The sequence below is a fragment of the Alligator mississippiensis genome, chromosome 14 (genome assembly GCF_030867095.1).
Source record: "Alligator mississippiensis isolate rAllMis1 chromosome 14, rAllMis1, whole genome shotgun sequence".
Taxonomy (NCBI): domain Eukaryota; kingdom Metazoa; phylum Chordata; order Crocodylia; family Alligatoridae; genus Alligator; species Alligator mississippiensis.
In genome coordinates this window covers 36,632,969-36,648,323 of record NC_081837.1, presented here as the reverse complement: position 1 = coordinate 36,648,323, position 15,355 = coordinate 36,632,969, and the positions used below count along the sequence as shown (strand labels likewise).

The window sequence follows — 15,355 nt, the reverse complement described above, 5'->3', positions numbered from 1 at the left end:
CAGAAATTTCCCTCTCCTTTGCCCTTTGGGAGAGTGCTGCGTCATGTGTACACAGCGCTTCACTCCAGAGGTGGCCGCATTTCACTGGGGCTGACTGTACACAGTTTGCAAATATTGTCGGGCCCTTCTGAAGCAAAAGGAACTGCAGAGCTGTGAGCGATGACTGAGCCCTAAAGTCACAGTCATGTGTGTCACACTTTCAAAATAATCAGTGACAGAATAAACTGACTGGCTTTAAAGGAGCCCTAACTTTCAAAGTCCTGTGATAAAAGGGCCAGAGAGTAGTATTTCTGGTGTTTCTGCTGGCCTGCTGAAGGACCTTGGGTGCTTTCTCTGCCTCAGTTTCCCTCCTCCTGTAAAATAGAGATGATTATCCCCACCCAGCTTCATACTAGGCCCTGAGACCCAGATGGGAGGCCCCCCCCTCCACAAATGCTGATCTTTATTATACAAAAAACTAGAGCTCTTGGTTCCAAAATGATACCTTTTATTAGACCAACTGGGAAATTGCAAGAAAATTGTCCTTTTATGCAAGCTTTCAGGATCAAAGTCCCTTCATTGGGCTGTGGGAAAAGTATAGATGGTACAAGATGGTAAAATGTCCCCATAAGTAGGAAACAAACTTCATTTTTGCACAGAGGGAGCTGAAGATGGAAGGCTGACTCCCTCTGGGTCCATGAGAGTGTCTCTGTGAGCTGTGCTGAGTAGCTCTTTGATGTGTAGATCAGGTAGAATTCCTTCCTTGGAGGTCTTTATTATATATATTTTATTATACTATATAATAAAATATATATTCTATATTTTATTATATATTAGAACTTGATTACATATTTTGTGCTGCCTTTTGGTACTTTGCAGCAGTCGCTCAGTCTCGGGACTCAGCGGGGAACTAAAGTGCGTTTGGCTGGTTTCCAAGGCAGATGTTCTGATGTGAGGCTGAGATACTGCAGTGCTGGAAGCACTCTCCCTCCTGCCCTGTGCTCTGGGTTTAAACTGAAAGTGAAGAGAGGATGTGTTTTGGTGACGAATGCAGTGGACAAGGAGCCAGGACTCCTGCTGGGTTGTATTCCCAGTTGTGCCAGTGACACACTGTATGATTTTGGACCAGTGCTTTCCCCTCCCCGTGCTTCCATTTCCCCCCATGTGAAGCGGGGATGATACTCTTCCTTTTCACAGAGGCACTAGGGGACCTAAGTGCCCTCCCCTCCAGCTGACGAGTACTGTGGTATCATCCTTGGGACTCTGTAGTGTGGCAGCACAGCCATCATTGGTTCACGGGGCTTGTTTGCAGGTGGAGGAAGGTGCTTTTGTCAAGGAGAATTTCGATGAACTCTGCTGGACTTTGACGGCGAAGAAGAATTACAAGCCAGACCGAAATGGGAACAGCGTTGTGTCCCATCAAGATGCCTTCAAGCTCTGGTGTCTCTTTAATTTCCTCTCTGAAGACAAATACCCTCTGGTCATGGTCCCGGATGAGGTAGGAGTTCCTTGTCTTCTCCATTTCACCCCCAAGAAGGGTCCCAGCTTTGCTATCATGGATAGGGACCCTGATTATGCCAGGTTTGCTATTGGACCGCCAGGTAGTAAGCAGCATCTCTTTCCGACTCTCAGCATACAGCAAGGGATGAGGACATGGGCGGTTATAGGAGGGAGCCACGATTCAGGCTTAGGTCAGCAATCTGCTATCATCTGCCAGCTATTTGCTGGCCTACATGAAATGAGTGTGTTGGGTCTCAGAGCCACATCAGTAGAGGCATAGGCCTACCTCTCAACCCCCTTCCTCCCTGCTGTAAGCGGTACTTTGCACAGCCCTAGCAGAGAGGTCAAGGGCTGAACGAGCCATGGGGATACGATTTCCTTCTAGGGTCTAGAGAGAGAGAGCAGGGTTGGGTCACCTGGACTGCTTGGCCCGTGGCTGGACCATCAGGACAGCGATGATAAGAAGTTGTGAGAGAGATGGGGACAGCTGGAAGGAGGTGGTGTGAAGCTGTACAGGACAGTGGTGTGTGGCATTCTCTACACAGTTGCCCTCGGCTTAGGATCTGAAAGCTGGCTAACCACAAGCCATGCTATCGCAGGCAGTAGAAGTGGGGCAGCGCTGTGTTTTCAGACAGGAAGGGGAGTAGCTGAGGCAGAGCCAGTCCCCAGGGGAGGCAGCTCGGCTTCTACAAGGGAAAGCCAAATGCCCTGAGCCAGGTGATGGTTCTTGAAGGTGTCCTGACAGCTGGGGAAGTGCGAGAGGCTGGGTTTCATAAGCTATCTAGTGTGGCTTTTTCCCATCAATGGGGGCTCAGCTCCCTTGGTAAAGCACATTCAATCATGCTGTGCTGGCAAAGGGCCAAGGACAGCCATGTCTCACACTTGTTCTTGACTCCAGCTTGATTGTACGGTGTGGGCACAGCTGTTGCCAAGATGTGAGGCTGGGTGGGGGCTGGTGCTGGAAGCTCACATTGCACCTGCCTCAGCTGCACCCCGATCTCACCCATGCTGTGTCTCTGAAATGTGTGAGCAGCCAAAGGTGTCGGTCAACAACAAAGAGGCCTGAAGCCTATGACCATGCCTGGCTCATGTCCTCTCTGAGCTCTTGCCACCGAGACCTACCCAGCCAAGGCCAGAGGCTGGCTGGCTGTGCGCACACGTTTCACAGGCACATCCACACTTTCCAGAGAGATTGTGGAGGAGCAGGCCCCTTGCAAATGCACTGAAAGCCGCAGGAACCCAATGAGCTCACAATGCCCGAGCACCAGCTGCTTCACGTCCATAGTGCATACCCAGTGGGGGCTGCTACTTCACAAAAAAAACCCTCTTGCACCCTCTGAACCAGCTGACTCCCTGCGTGCTAGGACAGAGGGTCCCCAGGGGCTGCACCAAGCCTTTGGGGAGCAAAATCCAAGACACAGTCCCAGAGGCACCATGGACTTCCTGGAGCAGAAGTCATGTAGCCGCTGCAGCGTGGTGCTGCAGGTGCAGTGCCACATTCACACAGTGCTGAGCTGGAAGTTGGACAGCACTCGGCGCCGAGGCTAATGAGTGCAGCTTTGCAAGGAGGCCGCAGCTTGAGCTGTCGGTTGCCTTTAAGGCAAATTTGTAGCTCTCTTGGGAAGCGTGCATGTCAAATGTGGCCACCTGGAAAATGTGTCCCTTCTCTGTGGGGTGGGGGCTATGTGCCCCTCGAGGTCCTCCCTGCCCTCTGATTCTGCCTCTCTGGGGGCCTGGGAAGCCGTCTGCCTGCCTGAGCACTGTGCCAGGCAGCATCTTCTCAGCAGGACCTTGCCTGACCCCTCTGGGGTCAATTTGTGGGGAGCAAAAGTCCTATCTCTGGGATGTCTTGGGGGGACAAACCCCAAATACGAGGCTCTTCCAGAATGTTTGGGGTGATCGGTCAGTTTAGCTGCATCTTAGTAATGGCAAGAGCTGTGATGGAGCTCCACCGGCCCCAGCTTAAGTCAGAGAGGGAGTGCTCTGACCCAGGCTGTTAAACGTGTGCATGAAAGACGCCCACGGCATCCAAAGAGTTAAAGGAGGCGAATCAGTTGTTCGGCCAAAAGGGCTAAAAGTAATCTCTAAATTCCACAAGGCATGTGGGAAGAAAGTGAGGTTTTTATGGTGACTTGCTGCAGGTCTAGAGTCTCCATCAGGTGGTTCTCTAATCCACAGGCCTTGGTGGAGGGAGGAAGCGGGGGAGCAGAAGTGGAGGGGGGAGGTGCGGGGGGCATGATGCTTGCCTTAAAGCTAACAGCAGCCTCGCCAGCACCGCAGGGCCGACCAAGCCCACTCCTGCCCTTGCCCATGCTTGTCCGGCTCTGGGCTGGTGAGGCTAATCGTGGTCAGGCTGGCAGCTGTCATCTGCTCCCACCGTGCGGCTGCTGCTCTTGCTCCATCTCCCCTTTAGATCAGCACAAACCGGAGCAACGTCTGCATTGACAGCAACCGCACTTCCTGTTCCCCAAGAGAGAGATTTCCTGCCTTGACACACTGAATTATCTATCTGCTTAAGTGCCTCATACTGGGGGTGGGGTGCTTTCCCCCCCAGTGCCCCCTGGCCACTTTCACATCAAGCTGGTGGAGGGGACAGAAAGCGCAGCCCGCCAGGGGAACTCGGCCTGCTGTCCTGCCTTTAGTTACCCTACAGTTAAACCACACTGACTTCAGCAAAGTTATCTGGGCATGGAGCTCTGCCTTCCCCTGCGGGCTCCAGCTCAGCCCCTGGGTAGTGAGAGGTGGCTGAGAAACACTCAGTCAAATAAACTCCACCCAGCTCCCGAAGCTGGGTTTGAAGCTGATTTCTTTTTTTATTGAAAGACACGGACCAGGTCTGGCACATCGGAGGGATCTATCCAGCCCCTTCACTCTCTCCGCTCCCCCTTCCGGACAGATCCAATTTTTGCAGAATCTACGCTTTTTGATTTATTTATATTTTTTAAGTTGCTTGCCCTTGCAGTTCTGAAGAAAATTTCCCAAATCTGAACCGAGAGTTAAAACAAAAGAAAACAAAAAAAAATGCTGTGCTGACTTCCTGAGTCTTCATGCAGCTGCATGCAAGCTTCTCCAGGCCTCTGGATGGGCTGCTGACATGAAGGCAACATGATGGAGTCCTAGGAGGGAGAATTTAATGTACTTAAGGGATGCTTGATGTCTGCAGAGATGCAGGCCTGTGCGTGCACCGGGTTACCCGCATGCGCAACATCTGTAAACAGAAGTTGCAGTGGCCCTCGTGTCATGCTGGCCTGCGAAGAAAAGCTGAATGCAGCAGAGAGCAGTGATAAGTGAAGAGATATAGTCGACAGTTTTGAAACCACTGTCCTGGCATTGGTTGCTTTGAGTTTTGAGGAGAGTCACTAGTGGTTTTGGGGAATTCTGGAGTAAAAGGGAGGATTCTTGGGTTTCCTTTGGGTGGAAATGAGGTCTGCCTGAGATGGAAATGGAGGTCCTGTGGTGGAAATGGGAATGATCCTGCATCTTTGTGTAGAAATGGGGGTGCCTCATGATCTCTGGAGGTTCCTGGGTTGAAAATGGGGATTTCTCAGTACCTTGGATAGAAAGCAAGTTGTCTCATGGTTTCTGAGAGCCCTGGGTTGGAAATGACTAGAAATGGGGGTGCCTCCTGCTTTCTAGAAGTTCCTGGGGTGGAAACAGAGGTGGGTCTGGGGGCTCAGCAAATGGAAATGGCTCCTGCTTTGCCCTCCCCCTGGCATCTGACTTCTCCTGACTGCAGGTGGAGTATCTGCTGAAGAAGATCTGCACTGCCATGAACGTGGAGCTGAACAGCTGTGAGCTGGACGACTACCTCTCCCAGGAGCCCCAGCAGCAGGGTGGCCTGACGGTCTGGCAGTTCCTGGACCTGGTGAACTCAGGGCGCTTCCTGCGGGGGATCGAGCAGGAGGCCGTGAGCATGGCCATCGAAGAGGTGTATCAGGAGGTCATTGAGGACGTACTCAAGCAGGCAAGGAGCTCCTCACGCTCTGGGGGACAGGAGAGGAGCTTGGCTTGGGATCCCACCCCTATGGAAACGGGCTGCGAATGCTCCTCACTCTAACCTGGGCCGTGGGTCCGTGTAGTGTACATCTAGAGGAAAACGGAGCTCTTGCCTGGGAATGCCCTTCCCTCTCTCTGCTGCTCTTCTCACCCCCATATGGGCAAGGGCAGAGGCTGTGATGCACTGAGAAACCCCACTGTGATCCCACCCAGCTGAGAACAAAGAGCAATTCAAAGCAGGAAAGACACAGTCACCTAAGAATAGCCCAGAGAGCCTCCCTGGAGGGCTTTGGACTCTGTCCCACTCCTTCCTGGAAAGCCAGTACCCCAAGAGACACCCCAGGGATGAGTCTGGCAAGGGTGCCAGCTCCAGGTCTTTTCACTGCTATATGGGAACACAGCACCCAGCGTATCCGATCAGGCATCAGTCATGCTGGTGGCTTCAAGCAAGGAATGGGGAAATAGGGGGATCTGGGGTGGTCTTCATGTCACATTCGCTCCCTAACCTGGGCCACATCAGGCTGCCTTGATTCACCCACCTGTAGGGTGGAAGCAGCTCTTGTCTTCCCCACAGTCTGAGATCCTGGAAGGTCTTAGACATGTAGCCAAGTGTCTCTGTAAAGCCCGAGTCTGCATGTGGCTGGTCAGAAGCACAGGAAGGCATTGGCTTTTTTGGGAGAGAAAAGCCTGTTCACACTTGTAACACAGTTTGCAGCCAGCTGCTGGCTCTAAACATGTTCTGGCCGTTAACACCACAGGCAGCACACGGTGGGTAATGTGGGAGCTACCCGTGCTGGAGGCCAAGGCTGTATTCCTAGACTCAGGTCAGCACACTGCTGTGTTTTACTGTGTGGCCAGGACCTAGAGCCCATGTAACTGGTATGACTGGTCCTCCCAGCTCCCTGTGCAGTTCTAGCATACCAGGACACGCAGCTTCTTGGCTGCTGACACTGGGCCATGTGTGTACGTCCTCCTGATGCCCCAAGGGACAGTGGCTGAGATTTATCCAGCGTGCACCCCTGGGCCCTCTGCTAGGAAGATTAGTGGGTGCAGATGCACCTAGGTGGCCCTGAGGACAAATCACCTGGTAGCTGGACCCAGGCTGAAGTGTGGTATCTGAAATAACCATGGCAGGAACCAGTTACAGTCCCCTCCATTAAACTCACAGGATGGGGGCAAGGCTTGGTGCAGCCCCTGGACTGTGAGTCCCTGCCTGTCTCTGGCTACAGGGTTACCTCTGGAAGAAGGGCCAGCTGAGGAGGAACTGGTCCGAGCGGTGGTTCACACTGAAGCCAAGCAGCCTTTCTTACTACGTGAGTGAGGAGCGGAAGGAGAAGAAGGGGAGCATTGCCCTTGACAAGCATTGCTGCGTGGAGGTGAGCACCCAGGCTCTGGTGGAGGGGGCTCGTGGGGTGACTGGGCTCATCTGTCTCATGGGGGTAATCGCTAATACCTAAGTGTGTGTGTAAGAGAGATGGAGCCACGTGCTGCTGTTACAAGTGATAGCAGGTACTGGGTAATAGCCTTGGAAAAGCATTGGGAATGCATCAGACCATTTCTGCCAGTAGTTCCCCTGAGGCTGGATCCCACCGTGATGAGTGATGTAGAAGAACCAGAACCAGTAGATTGTTTACAGGCTAAGGCAAGGAGGGCAATAGGTGATGGTTTTTCTACTTGATTTGAGTTTGCTATATCTCAGGCCAGTTCCTGCCAGGCCACCCCTCAATCACTTTTACAACTGGCCCTAACCGATTGTCTGTGGAGAGACCAAGGAACAAATGGCCTCTAGAGACTGGGCCAGACCAGACAGGAGGCATCTTGGGCACAGAGAAAGCAAAGACTTGGTGCTCAAGCTCTCAATACAGCCTCTTTTCACTAGGGCCCACTCCAGCCCACGTTTCCTTGCTGCTGTCGTGGGGTGTCATGACATTCAGGACTGGACTTGGGGAGTCGCTGTGTCTGACAAGCCTGGTTTGTGAGACAGCAGCACAGATGCTAGCCAGCCAAGTGCAGCTGTGCTGTCTCCCACCCTGTGCGTGCCTGGGGCAAAGTAAGGAAGGGGCATTTCTACAGCTGGCACTTATCCCAGTAATGCTAATTTGGCAAGACTCTGGCATTTACAAGTTTGCTGCCACAATGGCTTTCCTTCAGCAAAGGAGGGGTTAACAGAGGGCCTGGGAGTGCTCCCTTCTTCCCCCATTTTCACTGATCTAGAGACTCAAGCGGAGAGGAATGAACGTTTCTTTTGACCATCCTGCCTCTGCATCCAGGACCAAGGGGCAGAAGAGGCAGGGGATATGGGGAAGCGGTGAATGGGGAGTTGTCGGGTAGGAAGTTGGGAGACCTGGCGGGGTTGGGTGGTGGCTGCCCTGGGCTGTGGGCAGGGGTGCCATGACACTCCCTCCCTCCCCAACCTCTCTCTGCAGGTCCTGCCTGACCGGGATGGGAAGCGGTGCATGTTCTGTGTGAAAACCTCTTCCCGGACGTATGAAATGAGTGCCTCGGACACCAGGCAGCGGCAGGAGTGGACGCTGGGTATGTACCACAGTACCTGCTCTGCCCTCTCACCCTTTCCCAGCTCCCTCCTGGCTTCCTCTTCCCCTGGAGAGGAAAGCCCTAGAAATAGCAGAGGCTGCAGTCCAGAGCTGTTAGTGCCCTGCTCTTTCACCACATCCCCAGCCCCTGGGGAGGATGGGCCATGCCCATAGCACAGAGAGTCCACATCCTTCTTCAAGAGGCTGATGATGCCCATGGGCTTCAGTGCAGGCAACTGCTTGTGCTCTTGTTCCCCTTGAAGTCAGTGGGTTTCAGCAGGCTTTGCTTTGAAGTCACTCAACGAGGCCTGGACACTTGAGGGATCTGCACCCATGTACCTTGCCTGTATAGCAGTGTAAAAAGGAACGGCCCATGAGGTATAGCTTTGCACTGGTATAATGTACAAGAACCCAGCGTAGTTACCCCAGGAAAAATCAGAGGTGAAACTATGCCCACGTAAGTTATACCAGAATAGCTGTCGTGTATCCACCGTTACCCCAGGACTTAATATTTTGTGTGTCCAGGCCCTGAGTCAGTGGTACGGACAGGTAACACCATTGACTGCATTTTACATGCAAGTGCATCAAGTGGTGTCCAACGGCAGAGCGCAGCACTGGGAGTCCTGTCCCCCAGGCCTCCAATCTCATTTGCCTAGGCCATGCTCTGGCCAGGTGGCTGCTCGGACACTGCAGTCCCTGGATCCATGGCGAGCTTCCCTCCTTGCCTTGCAGCCATCCAGACAGCGATCCGGCTGCAAGCCGAGGGTAAGAAGTCCCTGCACAAGGACCTGAAGCAGAAGCGTCGGGAGCAGCGGGAACAACGGGAGAAGCGGAAGGCCGCCAAGGAGGAAGAGATGCAGCGCCTCAAGCAGCTGCAGGAGGAGAAGGAGAGGAAGCTGCAGGAGCTGGAGCTGCTGAAGGAGGCGCAGCGGCAAGCGGAGCTGCTGCTGCAGGAAGAGGAGCAGCGGCGCAGGCTGCAGCACGAGGAGATGCAGAGGACCTTGGAGATCCAGCTGCAGGAGGCTGAGCAGGTTGGCCGGCAGGGGAAGGTGGTGCCTTTGCTGGGGAGGCTTCCCCCGCTGTCACTTATGTGGCAGCTCATGGGGACAAGATTCCTCCTGGGCCTGTTCACTAGCAAGCTCCAGGGCAGTCCGTACAAGTCCCTCAGTTTCCATCACAAGCCCTTCCTGTTGCTGGGGCTGTCCCTGCATTTGGGGATCCCTTTCTTGCAGTCCTGCATTGAGGCTTTCCCCTTGCCTGCCTCCTCAGATTCTCCAGCAGGTCAGAGATCCCAGGGTAAACTTCCCCGCTCTGTTTTCCCCACCAAAAAGAAAGAGATGGCAGTGGTGCCCTGTCTCCTGACCATGGCTCTTTGCATTCAAGGGTCCTGGAGGGGGAAGAGATTTCCCAGCCAGGCAGTGTCTGGAAGAGCTGGGAAATCAAGGTGGCCAGGTGGCTGAGGGCAGGCAAAACTTGGGGGCATCCAAACCCCAAGGCTCCGGGCTTGGGCCTGCATGTAGGATGCCTGCCAAAAGACTTTGGAAATATCAGAAGCCCCTGGCAGGGGTGGAGGATATTTGCTGGTTGTAGGGCCACTTATGGTTCTGGACTAACTCATGGATTTGGACTTGATTTGGCTGAGTTGGCTTGGAACATGAAAAATTTCTTTAAAAAAAAAAAAGAAGCAGCAATCTCAGCCACTGGCCACATGCACCCCGTACTGACCACTGCCCTCTCCCTGGCTCTGCAGGCTCGGGCCTCCATGCAGGCTGAGATGGTCCTGAAGGAGGCCGAGGCTGAGCGTCAGCGCAAGCGGATCGTGGAGCTGGAGGAGATGCAGAAGCGGCTGCAGGAGGCGCTGCAGCAGGAGGTGAAAGCACGCCAGGACGAGGAATCTGTGAGATACGCCCAGGCCAGGTGCGGCTGGAGAGAGACACCTTCATACCCATGCTGCCAGTGGCCCCCCCACCCCCCCCGCCTGCTCCTTACAGCCCAGAGGAGTTGGGAGCAGGCCTCATAGCTTGTGCTATTGCCTCCCTTCCTGCAGTGCTGCCTCCTGGGGCAGGTTGGGCCTGGGTAGCTGTGATGTTGCCCACAGCAGGTATAGACCATGCCCACTCCCTGTGGTGCTGCGTCCCCTTCTGCTGGTGCCCGGGCTGCAGATGGAGGTTGATAAGCCTGTTCCTGCCTTGGTCAACTGAGCTTCATCCTTTAAGCCAGAGAGTAGAAGTTCCTGCTTCCTGAGCTCCTGCTCCCAAGGTCACAGGTTTGCAGGCACAACACCAGCAAATGCCCCCTTCACTCCTCTGCACTCTGCCAGAGACAGGAGCAGCTGTGAGTTTCTCTCACATAGCTAGTGCTCCTACACATGCTTCCTTGCAGTGCCAACCCTTTCCAACTAGCGTCCACATGCCAGTCCCACCATTGGCTCCTGCTGGCTGAGGTCAGGAATTACCTCTGACCCTCCTGGGTGTTGGTGTCACTGGAGCACTGGTACAGGCTCTTCTGTGACCACCTTGAGCATTTCCTCTGCAGATTGCTGTCTGAGGAAGAGGAGAAACTGAAGGAGCTGATGAAGCTGAAGGAGGAGCAGGAGGAGTATATCATCAAGACCCAGCGGGAAAAGCTGGTCCTCAAGCAGGAGATGGAAAACAAAAATAAATACTTGGAAGAAGCCCAGAAGCAGCTGGAAGAAGTGAGAGTGAACAGGCAGCGGGTGGACCAGGATGTCATGGTGAGCATCGGGGCAGCTCCACATCCCTGGCCATCATTAATGTTTATGGGAGATATTTACCCAGCCTGCCCTCAGAGCCTCCCCCACTACAGGATAGCTTTTCTGTAGCTGAAATCAGTGTGTCCACGCTAGAAAAAGCCAAGGGATTTATGCTTAGCATGTACATCTCCTTTGGTCTGGTTTGTTCTCCCATTGCATAAACACAGAATAGCTGCATTGCTGGTGACAAAATTACAGCCCTGTTAAACTGGAGGGCAGGGGCCATCCAACAAGCACAGCTCCCTTCTGTCTAATGTGGCTGAGTTACGGGCATCAAGCAGTAGCCAGATACTCTGCATTGCTGGGCACAGGGTCTGATGATCCCCAGCTGCACTAATGGACAGAGTCCCAAATGCTGCCTAGGGGGCTTTGCTTTCAGCTCTCTGGGAGGGAGCAGAGTCTGTTCCAGTTCCAGAATTTGTTTTGCCTGAGTAACAGTCTCAGCCTGGATCAGCAGAGGGGTTTGGACCTGCTCCTTCCAGCCCCATAGCACAGGCCTCTACCACTTGAGCTGAAGGTGCTCCATTAGGTACAGCAGCAGTCTCCTCTGTGATGGATCACAAGGAGGCAGCACATGCTGACAGTCCAGTCCCAGCTGTCGCAAGCAGGTTCCTAGTGAATCCTGGAAGTCAGAGAGGAGGTGGTTGATTTGGGGAGTTGCTCCTTTGCCTTCACCTCGCAAGTGAGAAGTGTGCTGATGACAGAGCAGGGCTCGAGGGCTGGCAGAGCAAACCACCAACCACCTTTCCACACTGCAGTGGATTTATTGCAGCTGTCTGTTCAGTGTCTGTGCCATGCCAACTGTGTGCCTGGCACTGAGTGGCGGTAAAAGAAGGCAAGAGTCTTGCCCTGCAGGGATTACAAGGGAATGCCTGATGGACAGCAGAGATGACAGTGCAAAGGGATTTAGTGCAGCAAGAATGCAGGCCAGGACAGGGCAGCCCTGAGCAAACTGACTAAGGCTGGGTTAGCGACCCACGATACATCTGGGACTACAGTCCACATATGGCATACTCCTTCAGTGCATGGGATTCCTAGTTTCCAAGAGCTGATTCCAGTTCCTGGGCCCATCTCAAACTGGCATACCTGCCAAAGCAGGACCTGAATGGTTTGGATCAGGCTCCATTTGCCAAGGCAGCTTAAGATCGAGGCCCAGTTCTTGTGCAGTGAGGATGGTAACCACTGGGCTTTGTGGGCTGGGCAGGCTGGCTGCAGGCATCCTGTCATGACAGTCTTCTCCTCCTCTTTGTTTCAGGTGGCCCAGAGGAAGCTGCGACAGGCCAGCACCAATGTCAAGCACTGGAATGTGCAGATGAACCGACTGATGCACCCCATTGGGCCAGGAGGTGAGAGCTGGGCCAGCCAAGGCCTCGGGACTAGATATAGCTGAGTCTGAGAGCTGCAGCCGTGTCAGCTTTGCAGTACTTCTGTACCCCACCAGCTCAGTAGAGTTGGGCCTGGCTATTACTCTGGTGGCCTTCAAAGCACACTTCTGTACTGTTAGTGGAAATACTATTGAATCTCTTAGCTGTGTTCTTTGCAATCAAGTCTGAACTCGTTGTGGGAGAGTGCCATCCTCTTCCAGATCAGATATAAAATCAAGGCTGTAAGTGCTTGAAGAACCTGTGCCCCTCCTCCCAGAAGCAGGGATGTGATTACCTTCTGTCTCTTTTCCCCCTTGCTGTCTTCAGCGCTTGCTCTTCACTGTTTACTGGCTGCCATACTCCACCCCAGAAGTGGTTGCATTTCAGTAGTGGGTGACATGTGACAATACATTGTAGCTTGTAAAATGCTTCGGGATGAACGGCTGCCATATCACGCTGTTATAACAATGGTGAGAGGCTCATGGGTGGGCAGCCTTTGTCCAAAGCTGCATTTGCTGTGGGAAATAATCCTTTGTTTGTGTCTGTTCCCAGAGAAGCGTTCAACGCTGAGCGGAGGGTTCCCTGGGTTCCAGCCCACGCTCCTTGCCAGGAGGGACTCGTCACTTAAGCTCAAGCAGAAACCAGAAGATAAAATCTGCGATCCCGTGCTGGAAGAGAGCAAGGAAACCGTGAACAATGGGGAAGCCAGGAGGCTCTCGCTGTCTCCTGACGCAGACACCATGGCCACAGAACCCTCCGAATAGCCACAGCAGCATGGCACAGCCTGGAGCCGAACTGCGGGGCCTGGTAAAATCAGACTAGAAGAGCAGTCAATATGGGGATCTGTGTGTGGAGACAAGTGCAGTGCATAGACGCATATACTAGAGACACCACTGATGCTATAGGAGGGATGTGTAACACATCTAGGGCCGACACGCTTCCACTCTGTTCATCCCTTCTCTGCAGAGGCAACTTGCAAGGAGACCTATAGCCACTCCTGACTCGTGAAGACATTGGCAGGTCCCAGCCTCTGTGCTGCATAGGTGCAGCCCCTGGACGGTACAACTCCCAGCATGTTCTGCTCCATCTTGACCTGAGCAGCCTGCAGCCCCCTCCCTATAAAAGCTGAGGGTGGCTGTGCATCCTATTATAGGATTCTGCAGTCTGTGTTTGGCCCGTGGACCTTGCTCTGGCCACCCCTGATGTCAGGATTTCCCATTTGTTTCTAATGGCAACTTCTGCTGTTCAATTTGCTGAGCTACAAAGTGCATGGTTCTCTTAAGGGTGCCTGCCAAAGGACCCTGAAAAATGGAGCTGTGCCCTTTTTCGCTTCTTCGAAAAGATACTCAAAAGCCTTATCTTCCCTAACTGTTCAGAAGGACCTCATTAGTGCGGGCACTGGATGTTTTCACACCTTCGTAGAAGGGGCGGGGGCTCTTTAACAAGCATGTGCTTTCTCTAAGGGTGTTTGTTAGCCACTGGAGTCACGTAGCTGTAAACCAGAAATAAAGCTTTGGAAGTGATCTTCACATCTCTCAGCGCTCAGATTTCACTCTCCAGATGTCATTGGTTTGCTTGTTCTCCTGTCACTATGGCTAGGGACAGGAGTTGCACATAAACCGGTATAAGTGATTTGAAATTGTTTCAAATCTGTAACACAACAGAAGTTCAGTGTACATAAAACACTTTCAAAGTGGCTGGAACTGGTTTAAGATAAGCCTGGATGGGTGTAGTATCAGACTTGACTGATTTAGATTAAATCAGTTTATTGAGCTGTCCCAGATCCCCTCCACATTCAAGTTAACTCACAGTCCCACAGCATCCCAGGATGCTTTACCAGGGTGGGCAGGCTAGCCTTGGTGCAAGCTGTCTGCTCCAGCCAAGCAGGAAGGTGTACTCTAGCACCCCCTGGCTTCTGGCTTGGGCCACTGCAGGCACGTGGCTGCATTTCTGGAATCAAAAGTGAATGTCTGTTCACTTGCTTATTGGTTTAATCTACGCAGCTTAAACTAACCTGCAAAGATTGAATCGATTCAGCCTCAGGCTTTTTGACTGTTTGTACTTAGCCTGTAGGATCATCTGGAACTCACCAAGCCTGAATTTTCTAATCTAAATCTTTCTGAGGCCTCCTTTTCTAATGGCAATGCTATAGCCAATGGCATTCAACTCCTGGAGAGCTAAAGATGAAGAGGGTTTTATAGAAGCCAGGTATTATCAAGCAGCCTCTGCACTCAGCATACATGTCCTTCCCTCTGAGCCCAAAGGAGAATTCCCATTTACTAGTAGTAGCATTAGGACTCACAGCTTCCCAGGACGATAAGCCCCTGGATGTACAGTTGGGATACTAGCTTCCCCTGCCTCTTGGGGGAGGAGGGTGTGAGGACAAAAACATCCTAGAGAATGACTGCTTTGATATGATGCTAATGAGGGGCATGCATGGTAAGTTGTTTAGCCATCTGGCTAAATTTATAGGCCCTCAGTCTCCAGGACTGTGCAGCCATTCCCATTTCAGACACAGTGGTTAATTAGGGCCCAGTCCAACGCTCATTGAAAGCAATAGAAAGACTCCCATTGACTCTGAAAGGTCTTGGACTGGATCTTTAAACCTCACATTTGTCTGTGCTGCAAATTCAGTGGCAGGTGGATCTGTCAAGTTTCTTAAATAGCTGGGCTCTTGGGCTGTCCACATCACTACATTTATACCCAGGAAGACGAAACCCAAAAGCCAAGTGTTCTGGCAACCTTGGCCTTGAAAATGCCACCCTCAGGTTCCTTTTTCCCAGCACCTCTGCTTCAAAATATTCCTATCAGTCTCTGTCTTAAGGCCATGTGCCCAATGCAATAAAAAGGCCAGACTAAAATAAGGAATATGTTGAAAGCTGGCACTCATAGAAGCACCTGCTGTAAAATGCTGGGTTTGGAGTGACCCCCAGTCAGTTCTTATTAACTCTCCACCACTTATGACGAGGTTGCCCGCTCTCTCCTACTTTGTGCTTCTCTGGGCAGTTTCCCATCAAACTATTATTTTAATGGTATTGCTTGACTATTACCCTTAATTAAACCTCCTATGAGAAGAGTCACTTTATTTGCAAGTTTTGTGCCTGGCTATCTGGCACTGCACAGCTGCCCTCAGATACAAAGATTCACTGTGTTAGCAACAGGACTCATCTTTGTTGAGGGTCCCGCTGTTAAAACACCACGATCCTATT

General features: G+C 52.5%; 1 protein-coding gene across 1 annotated transcript in view; it reads left to right on the top strand.

Moving 5' to 3' along the window:
• DEF6 (DEF6 guanine nucleotide exchange factor) overlaps positions 1-13,675 on the top strand; it is a 32,517-nt gene extending 18,842 nt beyond the window's left edge. The window contains exons 3-11 of the mRNA XM_059717028.1: positions 1,292-1,477; positions 5,216-5,443; positions 6,705-6,851; positions 7,902-8,010; positions 8,742-9,040; positions 9,760-9,926; positions 10,545-10,743; positions 12,038-12,128; positions 12,699-13,675. Coding sequence (XP_059573011.1) covers positions 1,292-1,477; positions 5,216-5,443; positions 6,705-6,851; positions 7,902-8,010; positions 8,742-9,040; positions 9,760-9,926; positions 10,545-10,743; positions 12,038-12,128; positions 12,699-12,910 — 1,638 coding nt within the window. The 3' untranslated portion in view covers positions 12,911-13,675. The remainder of the gene's footprint in view (positions 1-1,291; positions 1,478-5,215; positions 5,444-6,704; positions 6,852-7,901; positions 8,011-8,741; positions 9,041-9,759; positions 9,927-10,544; positions 10,744-12,037; positions 12,129-12,698) is intronic.
• Positions 13,676-15,355: the final 1,680 nt, after the last annotated feature.